Raw genomic sequence first — 22,921 nt, 5'->3', positions numbered from 1 at the left:
TTAACATCAAGGCGCTGATTGGAAAAACAATTACTTTAGGGGTGAAAATTTAGTTTGAATCAGATTTTGTGTTAACTAATTTGAAATAACCAAAAAGGAACCTTTTTTACCCTGCTTTTGAATCAGCACCAGTTCTAGCTGATATTTGGAAATAGCTGCAGGCAGCTGAGATCTTCACTGGTTGATTCAGGGCTGTGTAACCTGCCAACATGAGAGCAGTGCCAAGAAGCTGAATGGCTTTTTTGTTTGCAGAAAGAGCCCTGGTTACACCAATGTTTTTTTAATGTATTTGGTGTATTCTGAATCAGAAGAGCTATTTTCCAACAATAAAAGAAAGTAGGCAATGATATATTTCGGGAATCCTCATCCATTGAAGTTTATCTTGGTTTAAGGCACGCAATGTCAATTTCTATCCTGTAAATATGACTTACCTGAGATTCTGGGGAGAGGGAGGGTAAGGAGATGCATAGGATTGTTTTGAACTGGAAGTCTTTGCCCAAGCAAGACTTGTATCATAATTTGGTTATTTAAAAGGAGTACTACTAGAACCATGTTTATAATTTTAACTCTTTCCTAAACTCACAGAATGTGGGACTCGATCAAGCAATGGCTCTTTCTCCTCCTAAAACCTCAAAGCAGAATCACATTCTCTGCTGTGCTCTGCTTGTGAGCTCATTCACACACAAAGTTTTAGCAGCCTTCCATCAAGCAGCTAGCAGAGATCACAGAATCACAGAATCCCGAGGGTTGGAAGGGACCTCAAAAGATCATCTAGTCCAACCCCCCTGCAAGAGCAAGGTAACCTAGAGTACATCACACAGGAACTTGTCCAGCCGGGCCTTGAGTATCTCCAGCGTAGGAGACTCCACAACCCCCCTGGGCAACCTGTTCCAGTGCTCTGTCACTCTCACAGTAAAGAAGTTTTTCCTGATGTTTACATGGAACCTCCTATGCTCCAGTTTACACCCATTACCCCTTGTCCTATCACTGGACATCACTGAGAAAAGCCTAGCTCCATCACCCTGACACCCACCCTTTACATATTTGTAACCATTGATGAGGTCACCCCTCAGTCTCCTCTTCTCCAAACTATAGAGACCCAGCTCCCTCAGCCTTTCCTCATAAGGGAGATGCTCCACTCCCTTAATCATCTTAGTTGCCCTGCGCTGGACTCTCTCCAGCAGGTCCCTGTCCTTCTTGAACTGAGGGGCCCAGAACTGGACACAATATTCCAGAGGCGGTCTCACCAGGGCAGAGTAGAGGGGAAGGAGGACCTCTCTTGACCTACTGACCACCCCCCTTCTAATACACCCCAGGATGCCATTGGCCTTCTTGGCCACAAGGGCACAGTGTTGGCTCATGGTCATCCTCCTGTGCACCAGGACCCCCAGGTCCCTTTCCCCTTCACTACTTTCCAGCAGGTCAACCCCCAACCTGTACTGGTCCATGGGGTTGTTCCTCCCCAGATGCAAGACTCTACACTTGCCCTTGTTGAATTTCATCAAGTTTCTCCCCGCCCAACTCTCCAGCCTGTCCAGGTCTCGCTGAATGGCAGCACAGCCTTCTGGCGTGTCAGCCACTCCTCCCAGCTTAGTGTCATCAGCAAACTTGCTGAGGGTACATTCGGTTCCCTCATCCAGGTCGCTGATGAAAATATTAAACAGCACTGGTCCCAGCACCGACCCCTGAGGGACTCCACTAGTCACAGACCTCCAGCTAGATTCTGCCCCATTGACCACAACTCTCTGCCTTCTTCCTTTCAACCAGTTCTTGATCCACCTCACTACCTGATCATCAAGCCCACACTTCCTTAGCTTATCTATGAGGATGCTGTGGGAGACAGTATGAAATGCCTTACTGAAATCAAGAAAAAACACATCTACCACTCTACCATCTGCCTCCCTGAGAGGTAATGTTGTACCACAAGGTCATCAGAGCTGAATAATCTCTTTAACCACAGAAAACTGTGACAATGCTATTTGCTGTACAGTGTCAGCAGAATCATTTCATATTGCTGTTTTCATCTCCCTCCCGGGTGGTGGTAGAGAAGACAACATAGCAAAAGGGCAAGGGATATGAGATATAACAAGGGACATTCTGATTAGGTACTGCATGGGGGAAATCACAGCAAAGGTAGTCAAATACCTGGACAGTTTTCCCAGAGAAGCTTTGGAATCTCTCTCCATGCTGACACTCAGAACTCAACTGTTCAGGGCTCCAAACAACCTGCTAAGAAAGCTGGAATGGAGCAAAGCCTCATAAAGGAATGGATTATTCAAGTTGGACATGTTTTGAGCATTAGTAGTGCTTTCTTGGAGGCAGGGCACACCTGCGTTGAGAGGACCTGTGTGACAAGATAGGTGTATAGTGCATGTTTCATAACGTGAATACATCACTGCAATCAGAAGGGCTTTTGGAAATGAAGATAAGATCCATTTGTCCCGTGGCAAGTGATTTATGCTGTTCTGTTCAGGCTGGCAAGTTATTCGTGGTTGCTACTTTCAGGTATTCCTCATAAGATATGTTAGAGTCCAACTATATTTTTTCAATCAGGTTATGTTGGCAAACTTGATATAGTGGAGAAATAAAATACACAGAAGACCTTTCATACTGGCTCCAATAGCTCACAAGTCTAATAGTGAGGAACTCCAGATCTCAGGAAACATGAGAAGGCCTAGGACACTGCGACTTCCTTAACACATTCTCATTTTAACCAACACCACCTCAGGGCACTTCTCTCGCTACTGCTCTGGCTAAAGGAGGCAGAGTTAACTTGTTTATGTTTTTCAAGGCTGCTACCAAAAGTGAGCATTTCCCATAGGAGCACACAGAGCCCTGTTTCGAAACAGGGGGTTGGGAGTTCAGATCCATGGCCTCAGGTTTCAAATCACTTCTTGCCTAATTATATTTCTTCTTCTCAGAACCATTTATCATCAGCTTCTTCCACTGAAGTACGTGGTGTGGTGGCTGGCCTTGTCCTTTTCTGTCCTTGGGAAAACAGGAATGCGAGCAGAAAGAAGGTGTCCAGTTTTTGTCTCATGCTCCTTGACGTGCATAGTAACATAGGGATATAACATAGGGAACACAGGGAAACAGAGCTGGAAACTCCTATAAATGAACTGAGTTGCATTTGTAAGGGTGTATGCAGAAAGCTATCATTTCAAACCTTCTGGCTAACATAGGGACTTCTTTTTGGCAGTGTATTCCTCCTCTCTGAAACGCTGCAAGAGGAGTACTCCCAAGAGGCTTGCTACCATCAGAAGGGCAATGGAATATCATCTTTCTAATGAATACATTTCCAACTGTTTCTTTTTATACTTTAGGTAACACATTTTGCCTCTGCTTGAATATTCTTCTGAGCATGAAAAGTAAAAAAGATTTAATTCTGCAGCCATGAGTAATCTGGCCGTCATATTAGAATTCATGTGTTTGTGTTCAGGTGAAACCAAGAAGTCTTTAAGGAACGTTTTGTTAGCTTTTGCTTATTATAATTTATAGTAAGAATGCAGCAATATCAAAACAGTTACACTAGGACAGCAACAGCAGGTCCTGAAATACAGAGATCTTGCCATGGCCATGGCCAGCAGTGAAGCCCCAGCAGCTACTTTAACCTTGGGGCTTATTTTATTTTAATTCTATTTTATTTTTTACCAAACCCAGCAACAAACGGTCAAATGCAGGGACATTTATTACAAGATCATGTCCATTTAGGACCACTAAACTGACCATAGCAGGACTTGAAGCAAAGATGATTTTCTCACCGTATTCTTAAGCTGTAACTTATAGTTCCTCTGCCATGAGCGAAGGCTGTGGGGGCCTCTACTGTGTTAATTCTTCATGGCACAAACTCACTTTGTTGTAGCTGGATTTTTGTTTCCATCCTTGTTAATTTAACAACATGTCACCGTTCTGGAAGAGCACAGGTTCCATGTCATTATTTCCCTGCAGTCAGTGAAGGGCTGGAGTTCTCACTGGGTGCAATGTATTCCTGGGCCAGATCAGGGGAGGAAGCTGCGCCACAACACACGAGTGCCACGACCACAAGCTTTGGGTTTGGCTGTTCTTCCATGTTTCTTTGTTACCCCTGCATCCCTGTTAGTCTTGTAGACAATACTCATCAGGACATAAGGGGATTTCTCTCCTCAAGAGCTCAGTTTGCTCAGTAGCCAAGATGAAGGAGGGAGCAGGACGGGACAGGGCACAGAGAATAAATATTTGACAGTTTTGCAACTGACCTAGAAGCTGAGGGGGTTGCTGTTGTCAGCAGTGTATTCTTCCACTTTCCAGCTGTACAGGGCTCACTTACTTAGATCACTGTTTATTTCAGATGAAAAGAGACTCTGGGTATCCCACCATGGCTGAGCAGCAGAAGCAGGTAAAGACTCAAGGTTATCTTTTAAAGTATCATCTCTTACCACTACAGCAACAGCTTCCCAGCATTTTTGCCTTCCAGTGACCTGCAGCTACAGCACCAAGTGCCAAAGGGTCTGTTATCTTTGCTTGTATGGCAAGAGATCACAGCACTCCCCTGTAACCAGAAGCTGTGCCATTTAGCTAAGCCCAGTCCTCAAAGTGGTCCTGCTGAACAATGTTTCCCTCTTCTACACTTAAGGAATATTCCAATTTCTGCAAGCCCTTTAAAGGCAAGATGGATCAAAGTTTGGCAACTAATGTGCTGGAGCTGTTGTCATGAAGAGAAACAGGGTGGTAGCACTGGGACTTGATGAACAAGATGTTTTTTTTCCCTATATAAATTTCTGTGCTCCTACAGCTCATGTAATTCCACAGTGTGGGACTCACTCAGGTAATCACTTCATCACATGCAATAAAAACACAGCCTCAAAACAAGCCAAAGGGCTTTTAAAATAGCTTAAGTGCTGAGCTTCAGCCACTTTCTGTCCTGTCTCAAAGCAGGACACACACAGTGATGATGAGCACTAGGAGTTAATAGTTTTTGAAACTCAGTTCTTCAGCTGCAAGGTGCTAAATAACTGAAATACCATTTGGTCTAACTAAAAATCCTGACCTTGTAAAACATCAGTTTTTAATTTGGTGTGTTCTTCCTTCATCCCAGAAGAAGGATTTATGGATACCATTCCCTTAAGAATGTTACAAAAGCTTTGTATAGCTTTTGTAACCTTTTTTCCAGATAATAAGAAGATAGTGTTCCAGGGTCTAGAGATTAAGAGAGTCTTATCTCATGTCAGCAGACACGAGATGCAACACGAATGCAAATGGAAGTATGAAACTGCTGAGAGAGCAGATCTCCAACCCTGAATCCAGCAGGCACCCTCTGAAGCTGGAATAGGTGGCTTTTGCCAGCCTTCCATCTGTAGCTCAGTACACCAGTGATAATGCTGGCAACTGATTGCATTGCTTCCAATGTAAAACTGCAGGGTTCACAAACATCAAGCTGTAGGGCAAGAGTCCTTTAAATTACTCCCAGTTCCTAACTCGATTAAAAATAAATGATAAGAGATGAAGGTTGTTTGTTTTAACAGGGAAAGTTTCAGTGCTAATGAGCAAAGTTCTGTCCTGGCACAGACAGATAGTGCTGACAAGTCCTGGGCAATGTTTAAGGTTCTGTAGCTGTTACCTAATCTTAAAGCACTGAAAGCCGTGTAGAGAGGATTCCTCCATATTGCATTACCCTAAACACACCTGCATTTAGCATTTACTAGTGAGCTGTTTGTCCTCTCTGACAGGAGACAAGCAGGACAGCAACTGTGAATCATGCTATTTTTACTCCAGTCTGTTTGTGCAGCACAACAACAACAGCTTAAAAACAGGAAGGAGAGAATAATGAAACAGACACTCACTGGTTAGTACACTATAGTCTGTTAGAAGTCCACTGATTTCTTTTTAAACACTTATCCTGGATATAAATACAATGCACACCCACCCAAGAAAACCCAAACTAAGACTGCTGAACTCTAGAACCAGTTCCACCTTGGGCTACTCTAAAAGATAGATAGTTAATGATACAGTTGTCATATATTTGCTAAACAACTTGGGTTTGGATCTTTAAATGCTCACATTGAAGTTGCTTTTTGTAGTTAAAATCCTTATTGTGATAAGAAAGTCACAGTAACATCAGATTTTATGTCCTTATACTGTACACAGGAATATTTGTTCAGTAGATAACATTTCTGTGACTGAGAGCAGGGAGTTATTGCACTTTATACTTTGGAGTATTTTAGCTCCTTGTTCATGTACAGTTGTTCCATACAGATGGCACTTATTACCCAAGTGGTACTCTCAGTACTAGAGCTTAGTTGTACCTGTGATGGCCTAAAGGCACACAAAGTGCATTATGCAAGGAAAGGTATTAAACCTCTCTTACACTTGTGGGGAAAAGAACAGGCAAGGTTCTGGGCACAAGAGCCTGACTTCACAATCAGTCTTCAAAGCAAAGAGGAAAGTGGAGAGGAGTGATTCTGGATTAACTGGAGCTGTTACTCAGTTCATCTGAGCACAGCGGCTCTTGACTACTATAGGAGGAAGCATAACTGCATGCCAAGAGGGAGAAAATACAGAGGGAGGGAGCTGTTGAGGTGGAGTTCTTTACCCTTTCTTCCTTTCCAACTGCTTGTGGTTATCCAGAAGCCCCTTACATTGTAGTCCTCCAGGTACCAGGAAGTATGCCAAATGAAAGCAAAGAGGGAAAAATCAGTGGCCCTTTCTCTCCCTTTGATTATTCCAGAGAAATTCCATGTCAGACCCTTCAGGTCTCTGTAAGCATGGCAGATGGATGTGTGCGTACTTCCCCCTGCTCAATCACACACAATGTCCTATAACAGCTTTGTTGTTGTGCTCTTTCGAGTGTTTGTGAAACAAAACAGCCCATCATAGGACTGCCTTCATAGCCTGCATTTCAAACACAGAAAGTGCTAGTGCAGGACACAGCAGCACATGCTCACTCTTGTTGCTTGCTCGCAGGAAGAGAAGCTCTGGGACGCCGTGAAGGTCACTGCCTGTGTCCTCGGAGCAAGTCTGCTCCTATTCACTGCCTTAGAGAGCTCTGCTTGGTAAGATGGTTTGAACAAGGGGGCTTGAGGAGAAGCTTTTTTGTCGAGAGGGGAAGCGGATGATGAAAAGACGAGCAACCAAGAACACTTATTCCTGCAGGTATGTGCAGAATATCTGGGACACTTTGGGCCATTTCTGTCAAACAACGTGGCTAAAACTCTACTACCTGTTAGAGGGAAACGAGTCGACACTCTTCTTACTTGGTGAGTTTTAGCAGCTCTCTACTGTAGGAACCATCCTTGTGTTACATCTAAAAGTGGGACGTGGACATGCCTGCCTAAACTCACTAATCCTCTCACTGAAAAAGCACACGTAAGCTTCAAAGAGAGACAGAGCTGACACAGTGCCACTGTGCTGGCTTTGGACTCTTCACATTAGACACCCTGTACAGATCAAAAGGTTGATCTTTCTGCTGCTGCTGAAAAGGCTTCATAAAGCAGAGACACTTTGCTCCTGTGAGAACTGAATGACTCAGTAGAATTACTGAAAAATGGAGTAAAATCAGTGAATTTCACTCTTGCCATAGCACCTATATAACTTCTCTGTCTGCGATTACAGCTGGTGAACAGGCCTGGTAGGGATCTTGCAAGGTCCAAGAGATCAACTCAACCTTATCCTACTTGCATTTAAAAACCACCCATGACAAAGATCCCTCAGCCTCCCAGAAAAGCCCTTTCTTGGCCTCAGCTGTGGCACGTTTCAAACTATGAGACATTTGTCTATAACATTCTCCCATTTCCTAGGTCTTGGATAATGAACGTACCCATATTCCATTTTAAAGCACTTCAGTGCAGGGGATATGCATCCGGCACATCTGGGTCCCAGCAGGGTCCTCTGGATATGATGCCACTGTATTTTGTTTCCAATTTAGCCTCAATTTATTCTCACATCTCTGCCCTTTCCTCATGCCACAGGGGCTGCACTGGTGCCTGCCCTGGCTTTCTGGTGCTTCAATGGAATCCTTATGGTAGCTGATGTAACAGGAAAGCCAACTTTCATTACTCGCTATCGCATTCAGCTGGGCAAGAATGATCCTGTAAGTATTTCTCACTCTGCCTTTTCTGCTTGCTAAACACTTCCTGCTGTCTCTCAAGCTAGGAGCAGGGGGAAGAACCCATTACACTTTCCTCTTGCAACCAGGATTCAAGGACAACCAAGCTGTATTTTCCATATATACTGTAGAGGGGAAGGCAGTTCTTGTGATGAAGCTGCTGATCTGCTCTGAATTGGCTGCTTATTAAAAAGCTGATCACAAAACTAACATGGGAACTGCCTACAAAACTTACAGCTCTTTCTCCTTCCCATTCAAAGCTGCATTGCTCCTGACTTAGTCTCAAATCCCAAATTCTCTTTTGCAGGTGGACACAAAGAAGTTGCGCCATGCCATCTACACAGCGCTGTGCAATCAGGTCTTTATCTCCTTGCCCATGCTTCTGCCCATGTTTTACATCCTGAAGTGGTGGGGCAACACCTTCAGCAAGGAGTTACCCCCCTTCCGCTGGTTCCTTCTGGAGATGAGCACCTTTACCATAGTGGAGGAAATTCTCTTCTATTATACACACAGGTGAGCTGAGCACAAGAACAGGACTTTGTGGTTTCCTCCATGCCTTTAAGCTCATGCCCATCTCATGCAACAGCTGTAGTCCCAGTCCCCCCCTCTTCTACCTATCTTCTACATATATGAGATGACTTACAAGTCCTGAAATCCACCCTTACAACGTGAGGCTTTGGTGCTGCCAATAACTACAGTAAGAAAAATGGGTTAAATTACAAAGGTGGAGCAGCTTAAAGGCTAAGGAAGAAACAGCCCAGACAGCTTTACACCAAAGCTGTGACCCAGTGTTCCTTGAAAAGAGAAGAACAAGACTGTCCTGAAAGAAAAAAGCTCAAGAGGTCAATGATTGAGGTACTGTTCACTTGTACGGCACCTACGGAACAGGGCTCCTGACACTGCAGGCTTTCTAAGCACTAAAGCAAGGAAGAAAAGAGCCTGCGAAAGACCGCTCAGGAGCAAGTGCAGCATTCTCAGCAATAGGTTTCCCTTTTGGACAAATGCAGATAAAAAACTCAAAAAGCCATTTCTTACAAAGAACCCCCAGAACCTGAAGTTCTGACTCTGGTAGCTGCCAGCAGGAAAAGTCAAAACAGTGAAAATACAAAGTACATCTTCCCCTAAGGAGTGCTCCCAGGGTTGGGCAAGAGTCATTAGGGACTTATTTGGACTTAAGTTTAACATCAGCCAGTGGCACATCAATTGAGTAAGGCCACAATATTCAATACAGAGAGGGAAACCAGGACTCCTACACTCTTATCCCACTGCTCCAAAATTGTTATGTTAGAAGGGGCATGAGCAAGTCCCCAGCAGCAATTCTGTGTTATGTTCCCCCATGTTCCTTTCCTGCAGAGCTCAGACCCTGCCTTTCTCTGTGTTCTCTGCTTAGGCTTGTTCACCTCCCACTCCTGTATAAGCACATTCACAAGAAGCACCATGAATGGACAGCCCCCATTGGCGTGGTCTCGATTTATGCTCACCCAGTAGAGCACATAGTAAGTGGATTCTCTCATGGTCACCCTGCACAGAGTGTGATTGCCATGGGATGAGAAGGAGTGGTAAGAAAAGCAAATTAAACAGCACTTCTTTCTTAGGAAGTTCAGCTGCACTGCCAGGTGCTACTTGGCTGTAGAAGGGCTGCAGTATCTGTTCATACCGAATGCTTTAAGAGCACAGATCCAAGGACCTCCAACAGATAATTAATCCGGGCAGCAACGGCCATTTGTGCCACTGGTAGGACACGATGAGGTGACGCAGCTGAGTCATCACATTGACGCTGTTGCGCATGTCCACAGGCTCTGCCCTTTTACACTGAGGTTTCCCAAGAGCAGCTTCAGATTATTCCAAGAAGATGAAATTCAGACCTCGGGCTCCAGGGGGGATTTACTGGAATGATGCTGCCTTCACAACCGTCGGTTGATCTCAAGTCTAACTTCTAGTACAAGCTTAGAGCTTGGGGTGGGACTATGTTAGTAAAACTCAGCTCACTAATTCTTCCTTTGATGCTGCTGTGATTTTAGCAAGGTGTTTGAATCTGCTTGTCATGGACCCATTAACAAGGCTGAGTTTGCTATTCATTTCTAGCTCTCCAACATGTTGCCTGCCATGACCGGCCCGATGCTCATGGGCTCTCACATCATTTCCATCGCAGTGTGGTTCTCCCTCGCTCTGGTAACAACGAGCATCTCACACTGTGGATACCACCTGCCCTTCCTGCCGTCACCGGAGTTCCACGACTTCCACCACCTCAAGTAGGTTTGGGCACTGCTTGGCTCCCTCTTCCCCTCCTGCAAAGCTCCTTTCCGAGGGTCAGGTGGGCTTGCATAGGAGAAGCTTACCCCATCCCGATAGCCAGCTGAATGCTGTTGGTTCCTAAAGCAGTTAAAGAGACAGGGCTTTGGAGGACTCCAGCCCTACGGCTGCTGGGCACCTCATTGACATCCAGCCTCCTCCAGCAGATGACTTTGAAACTTCCTCCAAAGCAGGAACGCTGAGGCTGGCGTTCCAAGTTCCTGGAGATTACATGGGAACAAAGCACATAGTAGGCTAGAAGTAGCAGCTACCACTGGACTTCCCCCAGCATGAGCACAGGGCAGACAGTTCTGTGCAAGGCTCTTCCTAGGAGTTCAGGAGAACTGCATGTGATCTAGAATGAAGACAGAGCAAGGGCAAGCCACAAAGCTGGAATAGATTTGCAGGAGCCTCTCTGTCCCTTTCCCATAGAGGGGGATTAGTAACACTGATCAGATAACACCTTGCTTAGGCAATCCCCATTAACCCGGAGGTTCCAGGTCACCTCTTACAGTGGAGAGAGCAGGGTTCCAGCAGGTTGTTCTGGGGATATAATGCCACAGCAGTGCAAGAGCTGTTCCCATCTCTCACATGTGCTCCCAGTTCAGACTTATTCCCCTCAACAGCTTGCCCCTCCTGCAGAAAGAGCCAGCGTGGCAGCCCTATCAACACCCAAGTGCTGGACATCACCCACACCACAGTGCTGGTTCTCATTACCAGTCCTATCCTCAAGCTCAGCTCATGTCAGCACTGCAGAGCCAAGATGCTCTCAGTGGCAGAAGTTGCATGGATCATCAGGGCTCCGAATGGAGATGGAAGTAGGGAGGTCAGGGTAATGCCAGTAACATCCAGTGATGCTCATTCCCTGTTTCCCAGGTTCAACCAGTGCTACGGAGTGCTGGGAGTGCTGGATTACCTGCATGGAACGGATACAGTGTTCAGACAGACCAAAGCCTACGAGAGACACAGGGTCCTGCTCAGCCTCACGCCGCTGTCTCAAAGCATTCCTGACGCACCCAGGAGGGCAGAGTGAGCCAAGGCAGCAGCCAGAGACAATGATTTGTGCCAAACAGTATTTGCATTGGGACCCAAGTTATTGTTCACACATAGCAGAGCCCAAAGCTGACCGTAAACACGCTACTTGAGATGCCTGCGCTTTTGCTGCTGTTATTTTCTCCCCAAGACACAAACCACTGCTCTAGGAAGCTATTTTTAAACAAAGTTGAGTGTTTTCATTACTTGCACTATTGCTTGGTTCCAGCTGCCTGCGCTGGGGCACTGTGTTCTGGGCCACGTGGGGAGTTCCTGGGGTGCTCTCATTATGAAGGTTTTAACACAGCAGTGTTCACAGGCTCTGCTTTGGCCTCTCTCAGCAGCATTCTATAGAAATACCAACCAGATCATGGCAACCACATGGGATTAAACCCTCTCTTCTGAGACTCAGGATGCCCGGGATGTGGGATGCAACCCCATGGGAAGTCACGGGGCTTTAGGAACACTTTACCTTGCACATGCAGAGGCCTGACTTCCCTTGAGCAGTTTCTTTGTGCCAGCTCTGAATGAAGGGTGGTCACATCCTCATTTGTGCTCCACAAACCTACGCCTGCAAACAGCGAGTTTCCCCTCATGGGACAGGGAAGGAGAGCCGGCAGCTGATGCGTGACATGGCAGAAGCCTCCTCCTGAGCCGCATCTCATTCCCCACACCCCCAAAGGAGACAGAACCCAACCTAGTGTACAGTGACAACCTATGGAAAGAGACTTGCCAAGGGAAGAAGATTCCAACTGCCCGAGTTGTGTGGAGAGCAGTGGAACCCTAAGGAAGGACCCAACAGAACACACCTTCATGCACATCTGTTTGTATCTACACAACCAAGATGCTGCCAGTTCCCTTCAGATCTTTTCAAGCCTCCATCTTGTCTGGAGGCCTCGGACAACAGTGATGCATCTCTCACCACCTCTGGACCAGGCCCCCCGGGGATGCACACACAGGGCAGACTGCTCACTCCTCCCCCTGCTCAGCAGGACACAGCTCAGGCTCCGTTGTCTTTTGAAGTTTTTATTTTTATACATTTTTTTTGTATTAAAAAGGAAAAAGCATAATTACCACAAATTACAAAGGACTAAAGCATTACTAGAATAATGAATCACATCAGCCTAGAAAGCAGATACTCTGAATAATATTAATGTTATAATACAAGCTCTCATTCAAGTATTTTACATTTTTTTTTTCCTCTTTTCCTTTTATACGTGATGATGATCCTAGCACATGGGTCAAAGATTATGTACTATCGACAGAGGATGGATCATGTACAGCGGGGCCATATTAACAAGATTTTTCCTCCCAAGTGATACATAGTCTGTGATGAGTCATTTTAGGTTTGTCTCTACGATAAATGCAGCTGAAGAAGGTTGCACACACTTTCTAGTTTGGGGGAACAGAAGGCTGAGGTTGGGACACACACGGGGCTGGAGAAGGGCCAGCACATGGAAACATCACCCCTTTTGCTCCAAGCGAGTGCGCAGCTCAGTGAGGGGCTCTGAGCCACGCATCCAAAGGTTTCCAACCCCAATGGGACCAGGACAGGAAGAGGAGGAGCAGGGCTGCTCCAGGGAGGCTCGAGGGACCAAGAGGTGCCACTTGGGCTGTCACCCAGAGGGTAAACCACAGGGGACAGTGCAGGGACCCAGGGCAGGTGGTACCCAAGGTGCTCCCTGCTCCCTCTGGAGCTTCCCACTGAGGGGATGTGCTTGTCACAGATACATCGGTCCTATGTTCAAGTGTCTGCAGAAAGTGAAACTGTAAACTACTCATTGAAACGCTGCCCCCCCCGGGCCCCGAGATGAATGTTGTCTTTACAATAAAAAACAGAAAAGGAAAAAAGGAAGTAATCCATCTATTACCTGTACTGGAAACTTAGGGGGGGAAAAAACCCAAATTAAAGAGTCAACGAGGCATTTAACACCAAGTGTAGCAACCCTCTCTTAAAAAAGAGCCTAGCAATTCATTTCAGAACAGTGACAAAGGGACATAACCAGCCTCGGAGGAGATGGGGGGAATGAGCATTGCAAACACAGCTTGCTACATGTACAGTTTTCTTTTTTTTTTTTCCTTTTTCTTTTCCTTTTGATACAATAACTGGAAAGGCATTAACAGCTAAAGGCCCCCTCTGCTCTGCCGTGCGGAACGTGTAGAGACACGTGGCAAGATGCTGAGGTTAACACATCGTATTGTTACAGTACAATCGACCAGTCCCAAGCAAGACGAGCAGTTGCCGAAACTTGAGGGACCCCAAGGGCTACAGTGGCACCATTGGGGTGCGAGGGGGGCAGCAGAAGAGGGACAGGCAGGCAAATGGAGCAGCAGGATTATTACTTTAATCTATACCCCCCATCTCCCCCCAGATGAACATGGCAAAGCAATAAAGCCTTCTCCAAACACACCTCCTACCTCCGTGCCAGGGCTCTGTACCTGTTGCAATTGCCTGCATCCCAAAGGCAGGCTGACCCCGCAAGGAGCCCTAGGCTGTGGCAGCCTGGATGTCCCAGGAAAAGGGGTGAGATGGGGAGCGCTCCCCATGCTCTGCATCCCTGAGCCTGCCTGAGGGCAGCCGGGGCTCCCTCTGGCTGTGCCTGTGGCACCAGCACCATGCAGCCTGTGTGAGCTGCGGGATGGAGCCATGCTCACAGGAGGATGCCACGGAGACCACTAGAATTAAACACAGCACAGATATGATCATGGGCAAGCATCCAAGCTAAAAGCAAGGCCAAACACAGGAGGGCAAGAGCTTTCTCCAAAGCACAGCCCCTCTCTGGACAGCCTGCAGTGGTGCGAGCACTGCACGATGCCTTCTGCATGCAGCTCTGTGGCACGAGGTCCAGTGTCTCTGCAGACCTGTCCCCTATGCAAGGCACAGGACAGGCGGAAGCCTTGCTGCAGCCAGCCCTGGCACTGACCACACACTGCACAGGGGCTTTGCCATGGCCACCAGCAGCACAGGGGTGCAGGATGCACCATGGAGCTGTGACCGGTGGGCACTGCGCCCCGATGTGAGAGAGCTGGGAGCAAGCCATGGCTACCTCATGCTGTCGCATCCTTCTTTCCCTGGCTACACTGCTGTCCACAGTGAAACAAGGCACATGCTCCACAAAGCTGGTGGGTGATGGGACCACCGGGATTGATGTTCTGATCCACCTCACCCTGGGAAACAGGGGAGGGGATTCACACAGAGCCCTCAGCCACACTGATGCGACACACCACTGACTCAGCAGAGCAGGGGAAATATCTCCTGTGCCCTCTTCCTGTGCCAAGAGCCTCAGCCTTAGAAAGAAAAGAATAATTTAAAATCAATTCAGATTTGGGGAAATTCTCTGGGAAATTTCTTCTCTCTTCTACCACCCAAGCAATTCCACAGTCTGCTCCACAAGCACCGACTCCACAGCAGCAGCTCGTTTCTCTTCACTTCGTATTTCGTTTGTGGCTAAAACGCAGACAGTTGGCTTTGAAAGAGAACACGCACCGACAAGGAACATGGACACGGCAGCAAGGACCACCCTCGGCACATCCAGACCTGCTTCAACTTGCAAACAGCCAGCAACGCATCTCCAGTGTCCTTGATCAACCCCTATCTCCGAGGCTTCTCCTTCCCAGATTGGAGTAAACCCGGCCGCATCTGTAACCTCAGAGATCTGACTCCATCCAGCTCACAAGAGAGGGGAAATCCAGGGATAACAGTCATGGCCACAGCACTGTACAAGCGTTACTTGCCTGTCTTGCCCAGTTACCACACTGCAATCCCAGAGCACTACTGCTGTAATGAAGCAAGCTCCGACAGGTTGGTGTGCTGAAATGGGGCCTGCGAGCGGTACCACGCTGCAGGGTGACGGGGCAGGGGTGGACAGACCAGGGCAGGATCACACCAGCGGAAAAACAGCAATCATAGCAGCTACCCTCACTCAAGCCCAGCTGTGCTTCAGTTCCAGCAGCAGTTCACAACGCTGCCCCCCGCCTGCCCTGTCACCAAAGCAGCACCTTTGGTGCAGTGTCAGTTTGGGAAGGTGACAACTTTAGCCAGAGCCCCAAGAGCATCCACAGCCGCTGATGGACAGCCTGCCCCAGCTCACCCTCTTGACCTCTGCTCACCCATCAGCCTCGCAGCTGTGTAGGGATTGAGATCACTCCTCTCTCTCAGCTATGAGACTCCACATCAGCTGGATACAGAGGGGAGACACTGTTCATTACCAGCTTGTGACTCTGCAGATTGGGTAACGCAATTAGCTGCATCCGAGTAGCCCATCTGCTCCACACTGTACACAGAAGTGTGCTTTGCAGCTCAAGAGTGCCAGAGCCACAACCAAGCTAGCTGCAAAGCAGGTATCCCAACCCAGGAGCACAGCAGCAGCAAGGCAAGCGGCTGTGGCTGCTTCTCACCCTTATGTTGCGAGCACAACTTTCCAGTGCTACTTCTGGGCCCCAGGAGAAGATCTCGCCCCCTGACACAAGCGCCATGTGAGGGAACACAGCTCACAAGCCTGGGGAGGGTTCGCCTGCCAAACCCACCCGGTGCTGGGTAGAGCAACCAAGTGAATGCCCCAGCAGCTCTGCAGCCATGCCCTTGCCTCGGCCGAGCAAGGAGCAGCACGGTGTTAGCTCAGCCCTCGGAGATGCACAGGGAGACTCCGGGCAGCCGCCTGCCAAGACACGGCGCACAAGGAAACCCAGCCGAGAGCTCTCCTTTGCCAGGCAGGTCCCCAGTTCGCACCCAGCACAAGTCCCATGAACAGTGATGCTGTGAGAAACGGGTTCCCTGGGGCTGCATCAGCCCTGTGTCAACAGCAAGGACCAGTCCCTCCAGGTGCTGTGACCCCCTGACCACACTGGAGACACAGACAGGATCAGAGCCACATCCAGCCCCAGCCTGCCAGAAGAGGGGCCACCAGCACGTGCAGTCGCAGGGAGGATGCTACAATGGTCTATACACAACAGAGCGGCTTCAACTACTTCGCAAGCACAAGTCTTGGATTCAGCTGTCCTCGGCAGCTTCCCCCGTGAGGAGCAGGGCTGTAGGGGCTCCGGGCGAGCTGTGGGGTCGGAGGGAAGGCCGCGGGGCAGGATCAGCTCGGCAGCAATGCCGTGAGGAGTCTCTGGGCCGAGGGGAGCAGGAGCCCAGCATGCCCCAGGGTGCAGGGAGCCAGCGGCTGCCCCGGGCCAGCTCCACCATAAGGCAACTTTTTTTGTTGTTTTTAATTATTTTTTGGGTTTTTTTGTTGTTTTTTTTTCTTCAATAATATTTCCAAGGAAGAAAGCAAAGGGAGATGTGTCTTTAAAAGTTTTTTTTGTTGTTTTTAGAGGGATTTTGGGTATTTTTTTGTTGTTGTTTCTTTTTTTTCAAGGGAAAAGGAAGAGAAAAAAACCTCCAGCAAAGTCCTGTCTTTGCATGTGATGGGCATTCCTGGGGCAGCTGGCGCACCGTCCATGCAGGCTCGAGTCCAGGTGACCTGCCGGCTTCCCACTAGCTGTCCTTGCAGGAAAGGAGTCAGAACAAGCCTATCCTTGGCAAAGGTCCTTTGGTTGACTTCCAAATTGTCCGTGACAGAAGGGAGAGAGGTGGGCAGAGGGAGAGCCAGACCCTTGGGAAGGCTGGAGGTGAAGACACTGGGGAGGAAGGACCAGGAGGACGAACAGGACGATGCTCCTGTTGTGGCAGAGGGGCACCGCCATACGTGGAATGGGAAATGTCAGCCAGGTCATGGAGATCAGAGGCTCCGCAGCATCGCTGTGGCATCGGTCCCTCATAGGGAACCTCGCTCCTCCGAGCCTCCTGAGCGGGCTGCCCTGCGATGCGAGGGGGGACACAAAAGGGAGGTGTTGGGGCCGCACAGAGCAGACTTGTTTTGGTAAATCCAGACAAACTTCTAGCAATAATTTAAAACTTGATATATATATATAATAATAAAAAAATCTCCCCTTTCTAAACCCAGCCAGAACGTATTTGTTTGTTTGTTTGAAGAGACACTAAGACATGAGTGTGCGCACAGGAGGGGAGGGAAGGGAAAAAGCAAAGGGGAGTGGGTCTGGCTCTGGCCATGGTGTTGTAATAGCAAAATGGTGTTTCAGATGCAGATCGTCTTTGCTTTCCAGCCACAAGAGAAAAGAAATCGTGTGCGTTGAAGGTTTCTCCAGAGCAGCCTATTCCTGGGCACCCACCTTCCAGCTCCCTTCCTGTCTCACCTCCTCACGTCTCCCCTTCTCTGAGCCAGTCCTCCACCAACCCACCCCATTCCCTGGCAGGAAGCAGATGCTGCAGCCTCTCTACTTCCCCACTGTCTGCGATTCTGCAGCCGCCAGGGCAGGGGATTGCTGGCTCAGGTTTTTGGCATCCTCTTGTGCAGGCTGGCTGGGTGAGGCGTGGGCTTGGCTGGATGGGCACTGGCTGACCGTTTTGCTGGAAGACTGGGATGGGTAGCGCTTCCTGCCGTCGCCTCCTGACGTCGTTGGGTATCTCTTGTGTCCACCTTCCTCCCCCATGGGTGGCTGGAAGAGAAGCACCCCAGGATCAGCACAGATTCCCCTTGGATCAAAGAACCGTTTTCCTGCAAGCTTCCAGTTACAACTTCTCTCCCTGACCCACAAAGAACACACGTGCCCACCCCAAGCCCATGGATGCCCTCCTCCCCAGTCTACTGCTGCCAAAGACAGACTGGCTTCTAATTAAGACCAATGGTGACGACTCGCTTCCCACCCAGGCGCACAGCAAAAGCTCCAAATGCCAGCTCCATTCAAGCCAAAGCTCACTTTTAACTCCCTCCTCAGCTCATACAGAAAGATGGGCTCATCCATGGGTCACTGCCCACAGCAGGGGAGTTGGAACTAGATGATCTTTAATGTCTCTTCCAACCCAAACCATTCTATCATCCAATCCCCCAGAGAGCTGTTCTGAAGGGGATCTGCAATATTCCAACCCTGCAGCTTGTTCTTGGCCGGGCTGCAATGATCGGGCATGACACTAGGTGTCACTGACTTCCCCCAAATCCTCCATCGTTTGAGGGGGCCAAGGAGCTTTTGCAGGGGCCATCGGTGTGGTGCAGGCATTGTGGCTACTCACATCCACTCGGAAGTCCTCGAGGCGCTTGAACTTGCTGAGGTATTCTTGCAGTTTGCTGTTAATGTCCAGATTTTTGGCTTTGGAATACTTTAAGAAGGCCCAGAACTTTTCCAGCCCATAAAGCTGTCCTGGAGGGGAAGAAAACCAAAAGAGACATCAGAACACTTTCCTCCAGGCTTCCCCACCACTTGCCCCACAGACCCTCCTGTTCCACTGGCAGACACAACTGAGGCAAGATGGAGAACCTGGAGGGAAGCAAACAACTGTAACGGGCAGCCCTCTTGACAGGGGATGTCCTGGTGGTGACAGAGTGTTGAGAAATCCCTAGAGGAACTGGTGCCTCTAGCAAAACATTTTGGGAGCTACAGCCTCTCATTGCTCTCTTCCATCCCCCCAGCAGTCTTCAGCATGATGAGCACTCACTCAACCCTCTATCATGAAGCAACAGGACATCCAGCTGATCCCTGTTGTACGTGTTAATGTACAGCATTACATGGCTTCCCCAAAGTCATGGGAAGAGGCCCAGAAGCAGCCATGCAGCTGGACTATATTGCTGTCAATCCCAGGGGAGGCCAAAGGAGGCACCTACCAGCTTCGTAATCCTTGATGGTCTCTTCTTGAAAGTCCTTAAATATGTCTGGGCGGAATTTCTTCTCCAGCCCATAGCTGTAGTATCTGAAAAGGCACTCCAGACCGTACCTGGAACAGAGCAGCACGTGGTGCTCAGACACTGCATGGAACACCCAAGCAGAGAGGCTCTTGAGGCAGGAGCCCTGCTGTGCACCAGCAGCAGGAGGGGACTGAGAGCAACCCCAGTCCTACTTTGGAGCAAGGCAGAGATGCTGCCTTTGCTTTGTTGTGAGCGCTTTAAAAGGCTGAACCCTTCTTATTCCCTCACTCCCCTCCCAGGAAAGGCCACTCTGCCCCTCTTCTCCTACCTGTATCCCTCCTTCCCGTCCTCCACAGCAAGTTGCTTAAACTCCTCATACATTTTCTTGTTGAAGTGATCTCGGAGGAAGAAGGACCAGAACCGGAAAAGTGTGTTCATCTCCTGGGACTGACCAATGCCCAGTCGTTTCCGCTCTGTTTGGGAAGAGGGTATGATCACAAGTCAGATCTTCTCCCAGGGACCCAGCTCTTGCACAGGGGCTCATGCAGAGCACCCACTCCAGTGCTGGACACTCTGAGCCACCACCCGTGCTCAATAAACACTGGGGTGAAACATAAGCTACCAGCAAGGTTGCCCTGTAGGACCCTGCTTATCTCCATGTGCTGGGAGCACAGACACCCTGCCCCACACCCCAGTGTCCCTACCGTTAAGGCAGCGCCGACGGTACTTGTGGTAGACGTGTTGTGTGAAGCCATTCTCCTTGAGCAGCTCGTGCGAAGGATGCTGGAACTTAGGCAGGGACTGCGGGGTGCAGCCGTAGCTTCCAATGGCCGGGGTCCCCTCCGAGGGGCTGGAGCTGAGCACAAGAGACTCCCATCAACACCCTTCCTTGGCAACACCCAGCTGGCAGTGGAGTGGGGTCATACTCCACCCCACAGCACTTGCCTGTTGGTACCACTGACTCCCTGTGACTGTCCACTCTGGGTTTGGGACCTGGGCCATGGGGATATCCTAACAAGAAGGTAACTAATATTTCCAACTGAGTCTCATCATGTTGTTCCAAGGCTTCAAACTTCCTTCCTTCCAGGAAGGACAAGTTGGGTCCCAATCCTTTCTGCAGCCACCTAAATAGGAGACCTGCAAGACCAGGGACCTTCCCTTCGTGACATGGTTTAGTGGTGGACTTGGCAGTGCTGGGGTAAAGGCTGGACTCAATGATCTTAAAGGTCTCTTCCAACTGAGCTGATTCTACGAGTCCAGGCTCAGAGCCTGCTTTTTCTCTTCCTTCCCACACTTACTCTCTTTCCCATTTCTAGCTCCTCCATGACCACATAAAGCCCATCTCTAGTACCTGATGGAGGCAGTTCGTGGCCTGTGCTCCCGGGAGTCCATCACCCAGCCCACGTGGCACTCCATCGGAGGGTTCGAACTGTGCCTCGTCTTCCTCTTCCGTGGAGTCTGCAAGACAGAGTGCATCACGGATGTGTCCGCTTCCCCACCAGGCCCCAGCTGGGAAACCACATCTCCCACCGCATCACCCAGCCCTGGTCCCAACCTTGGCATCTATCGTCCTGCCCTCTTTCACCACTGGGTAGAACCGGGGCGTCTGTGTTGGGTCCTTCAGCTGAGGCGTGCGAGGGGTCCGGGGGGTCCTGGCGTTGCGGTAGTTGGGTGATTCTGGTACAGTTGTAGGCAAAGACCGGGCAATGGTTGAAGGTTCGGGGGCTCCAAACAATTTGTTAGCCAAAGCGTCTGTGGGTACTGCAGAGAGAAATACCCCTGCCATGGGTCAAGCTGAGCTCTGAGCATGAGAGCATCACTACAGCCAAGGGACAGCCATCTGGCAGTTGGGAAGCAGCAGAGACTGGAACAGAGACACATCCTGGCCCTCTGAGAGAAGCAGCTTCAAATCCAGCATGCCACCAGCTTGGCCACACAGCCCAAAGCCTAGCAGCAGATCCAAGGACTGAGCTCTCAGGGATCCCACAAGGTCTCTGCTTCCTAGTGGTGAAGAGCAGCAACAAATCCCCCCATTCCCAATAGAAGGTGCCAGGCACAGACAAACAAGACCCAGCAGGCAGCTGCCTTCCAGCTACTCAGAGGGTGCAAGAGGAAAGTCACAACCAGGGAGCTACATCAAAGCCTGCCAAGGTTTCCTCACGCAACTGGGACACCCCTGCTTTTGGGTCTCCTCTTCTGAAGCCCCAAAACATTCAAGCTGGGAGAAAAGTGCTGCTCTAGGAAAAGATAATCCCACATTCCTGTGGCCACAATTCCTTCTCCCCAGCTGGTACCCAACCTCCGAGGGCCTCTTACCAGGAGGAACAGGGACAAATTCAGTCCCAATTGTCTCTTACCTTGCTGGAACCTCGGGGGACCAGGAGGGACTTCCTGGTTTGGATCCACCGGGGGCTCTGGGGTCAAGGTGTCAAACTGCTCCCTGCTGATCATGTTCACCTTCTTGAAGTTCTCCACCTCTTGCTGCATTGGAAGAGGAAGATGATGAAGCAACCAATTGCCCTCTTCTCCCCTCATCCCATCAGTTCATCGTGACCCCTCTCCCCATGTTCTCAGCTTCTACCACCCCAGAGAGAAGCACTGCTTCATCAGTGTGCCAGGTACCAGCCATGGGAACATTGAGCCCAGCTGATAGCTCCAGCAGCCACCCCACCTCACAGCCAAAATGATTTCCATCACTGAATATGTGTAGCTAAATCCTCAACCGTGAGAGTCACCAAGCTGGAACTCCAAGGCTTCAAAGCAGCAGATGGGCTTTCTATGAAAAGCCCAAGTCTGTGCAAACTGGCACCAAAATGGGGAAGAGCTCAGGCCAAGTGCAGCCCATCCATCTATGAACCAGTAAGTGCAGTCTCCAAGGGACTAATTTCCCCCACAGACCTGGCACTGCCTGCCAGACCCTGGCAGCAAAGGGAGCAATGGGCCCCAAGTCATCTCATTATTGTCACTTTGTTTACCTGGCTGCAGCCTTACAACCATGGACTCAATGAGTTGTGACTCAAGAGCTGTGTTTATTACCCCTGATACAACAGAACATGATGCTGAGAGCCAAGAATCAAGCTCTGCAAGAGGACTAATTCCAGCTTAGCTCTAACCCATCCCACACCAAGGCAATCAGCCTCCTGCACACGTGCCTTCCTACACCCCACACGCACTCCCTTCCTTCAATCAGCTGTTCTCACCTTAATCTGCGAATACTCTGGCTCAAACTGCTCTGTCCACAGGTCCTGCTCGTAGTAGTACAGCCCATCGTTGATGACCTTGGCCAGCTCCGAGCTCATTTTAGCCCTGGATGTGTGGTTGCCAGTCCGGTCCCCGCCAGGATGCCGGCGCAGGTAAGGAGGTGTCTGTGTCACGATGAGGATCTTGTTTACATCCCGGTCGTCGATCTCGTAATCAGAGTCTTCGTCTGACCAGTCGGTGAAGGTGTTCTTGCGGCCGTCCATCTGCTCCATCTCCTCATCAAACAGGAAGTCTAGCTCCTCTGGTTCATCTTGGTCCTTCTGCTTTTGCTGCTGTGGTGTCTTTGACTCCTCTGGTTTCTACAGGTAGGAGGACAAGGGTGACAAAGAGTAAACACCACACAGCAACACAAGCATCCTGCTTGGAGACACAGCTATTGCCCCTTGTTTCTTTACTGCAGCCAAAACTGCCCATATAGGGAGAACACCTTGTTTACACCACTGAGGATCAGCTCCAAAGTGGGTCAGATGGGGTCAGGAGAGACCTCGGACATCACTCCCATGACAAACAGACCCTATCTGATTTGAGACCTGCCTACTTAAGATTCACTCAGACAACCGGGAGACCCCCAACC

General features: G+C 49.3%; 2 protein-coding genes across 3 annotated transcripts in view; one reads left to right on the top strand and one right to left on the bottom strand.

The window, feature by feature from the left end:
* Window positions 1–4,327: 4,327 nt before the first annotated feature.
* FAXDC2 (fatty acid hydroxylase domain containing 2) lies at window positions 4,328–11,405 on the top strand (the record flags this gene model as incomplete). The annotated part of the gene is made up of 8 exons (XM_080627372.1): window positions 4,328–4,375; window positions 6,940–7,028; window positions 7,129–7,232; window positions 7,944–8,065; window positions 8,388–8,593; window positions 9,471–9,576; window positions 10,166–10,332; window positions 11,249–11,405. The coding sequence occupies 8 exons, from the start codon at window positions 4,328–4,330 to the stop codon at window positions 11,403–11,405; spliced, it is 999 nt and encodes a 332-aa protein (XP_080483498.1).
* A 1,009-nt stretch (window positions 11,406–12,414) lies between these two features.
* Window positions 12,415–22,921, bottom strand: part of LARP1 (La ribonucleoprotein 1, translational regulator) — a 44,819-nt gene continuing 34,312 nt past the window's right edge. Inside the window, exons 12-20 of one of the 2 annotated variants that reach the window (XM_080626972.1) lie at window positions 22,287–22,646; window positions 21,444–21,567; window positions 20,642–20,865; window positions 20,438–20,544; window positions 19,791–19,942; window positions 19,415–19,559; window positions 19,066–19,175; window positions 18,477–18,604; window positions 12,415–17,905 (exon numbers count right to left, since the gene is read on the bottom strand). In XM_080626972.1, the coding sequence (XP_080483098.1) occupies window positions 17,684–17,905; window positions 18,477–18,604; window positions 19,066–19,175; window positions 19,415–19,559; window positions 19,791–19,942; window positions 20,438–20,544; window positions 20,642–20,865; window positions 21,444–21,567; window positions 22,287–22,646 (1,572 nt within the window). In that variant the 3' untranslated portion in view covers window positions 12,415–17,683. The remainder of the gene's footprint in view (window positions 17,906–18,476; window positions 18,605–19,065; window positions 19,176–19,414; window positions 19,560–19,790; window positions 19,943–20,437; window positions 20,545–20,641; window positions 20,866–21,443; window positions 21,568–22,286; window positions 22,647–22,921) is intronic. The other variant, XM_080626973.1, reaches the window with a different exon arrangement.

Source organism: Psittacula echo (genome assembly GCF_963264785.1).
Source record: "Psittacula echo genome assembly, chromosome: 11".
Lineage (NCBI taxonomy): Eukaryota > Metazoa > Chordata > Aves > Psittaciformes > Psittacidae > Psittacula > Psittacula echo.
This window is presented reverse-complemented; position numbering and strand designations above follow the sequence as displayed.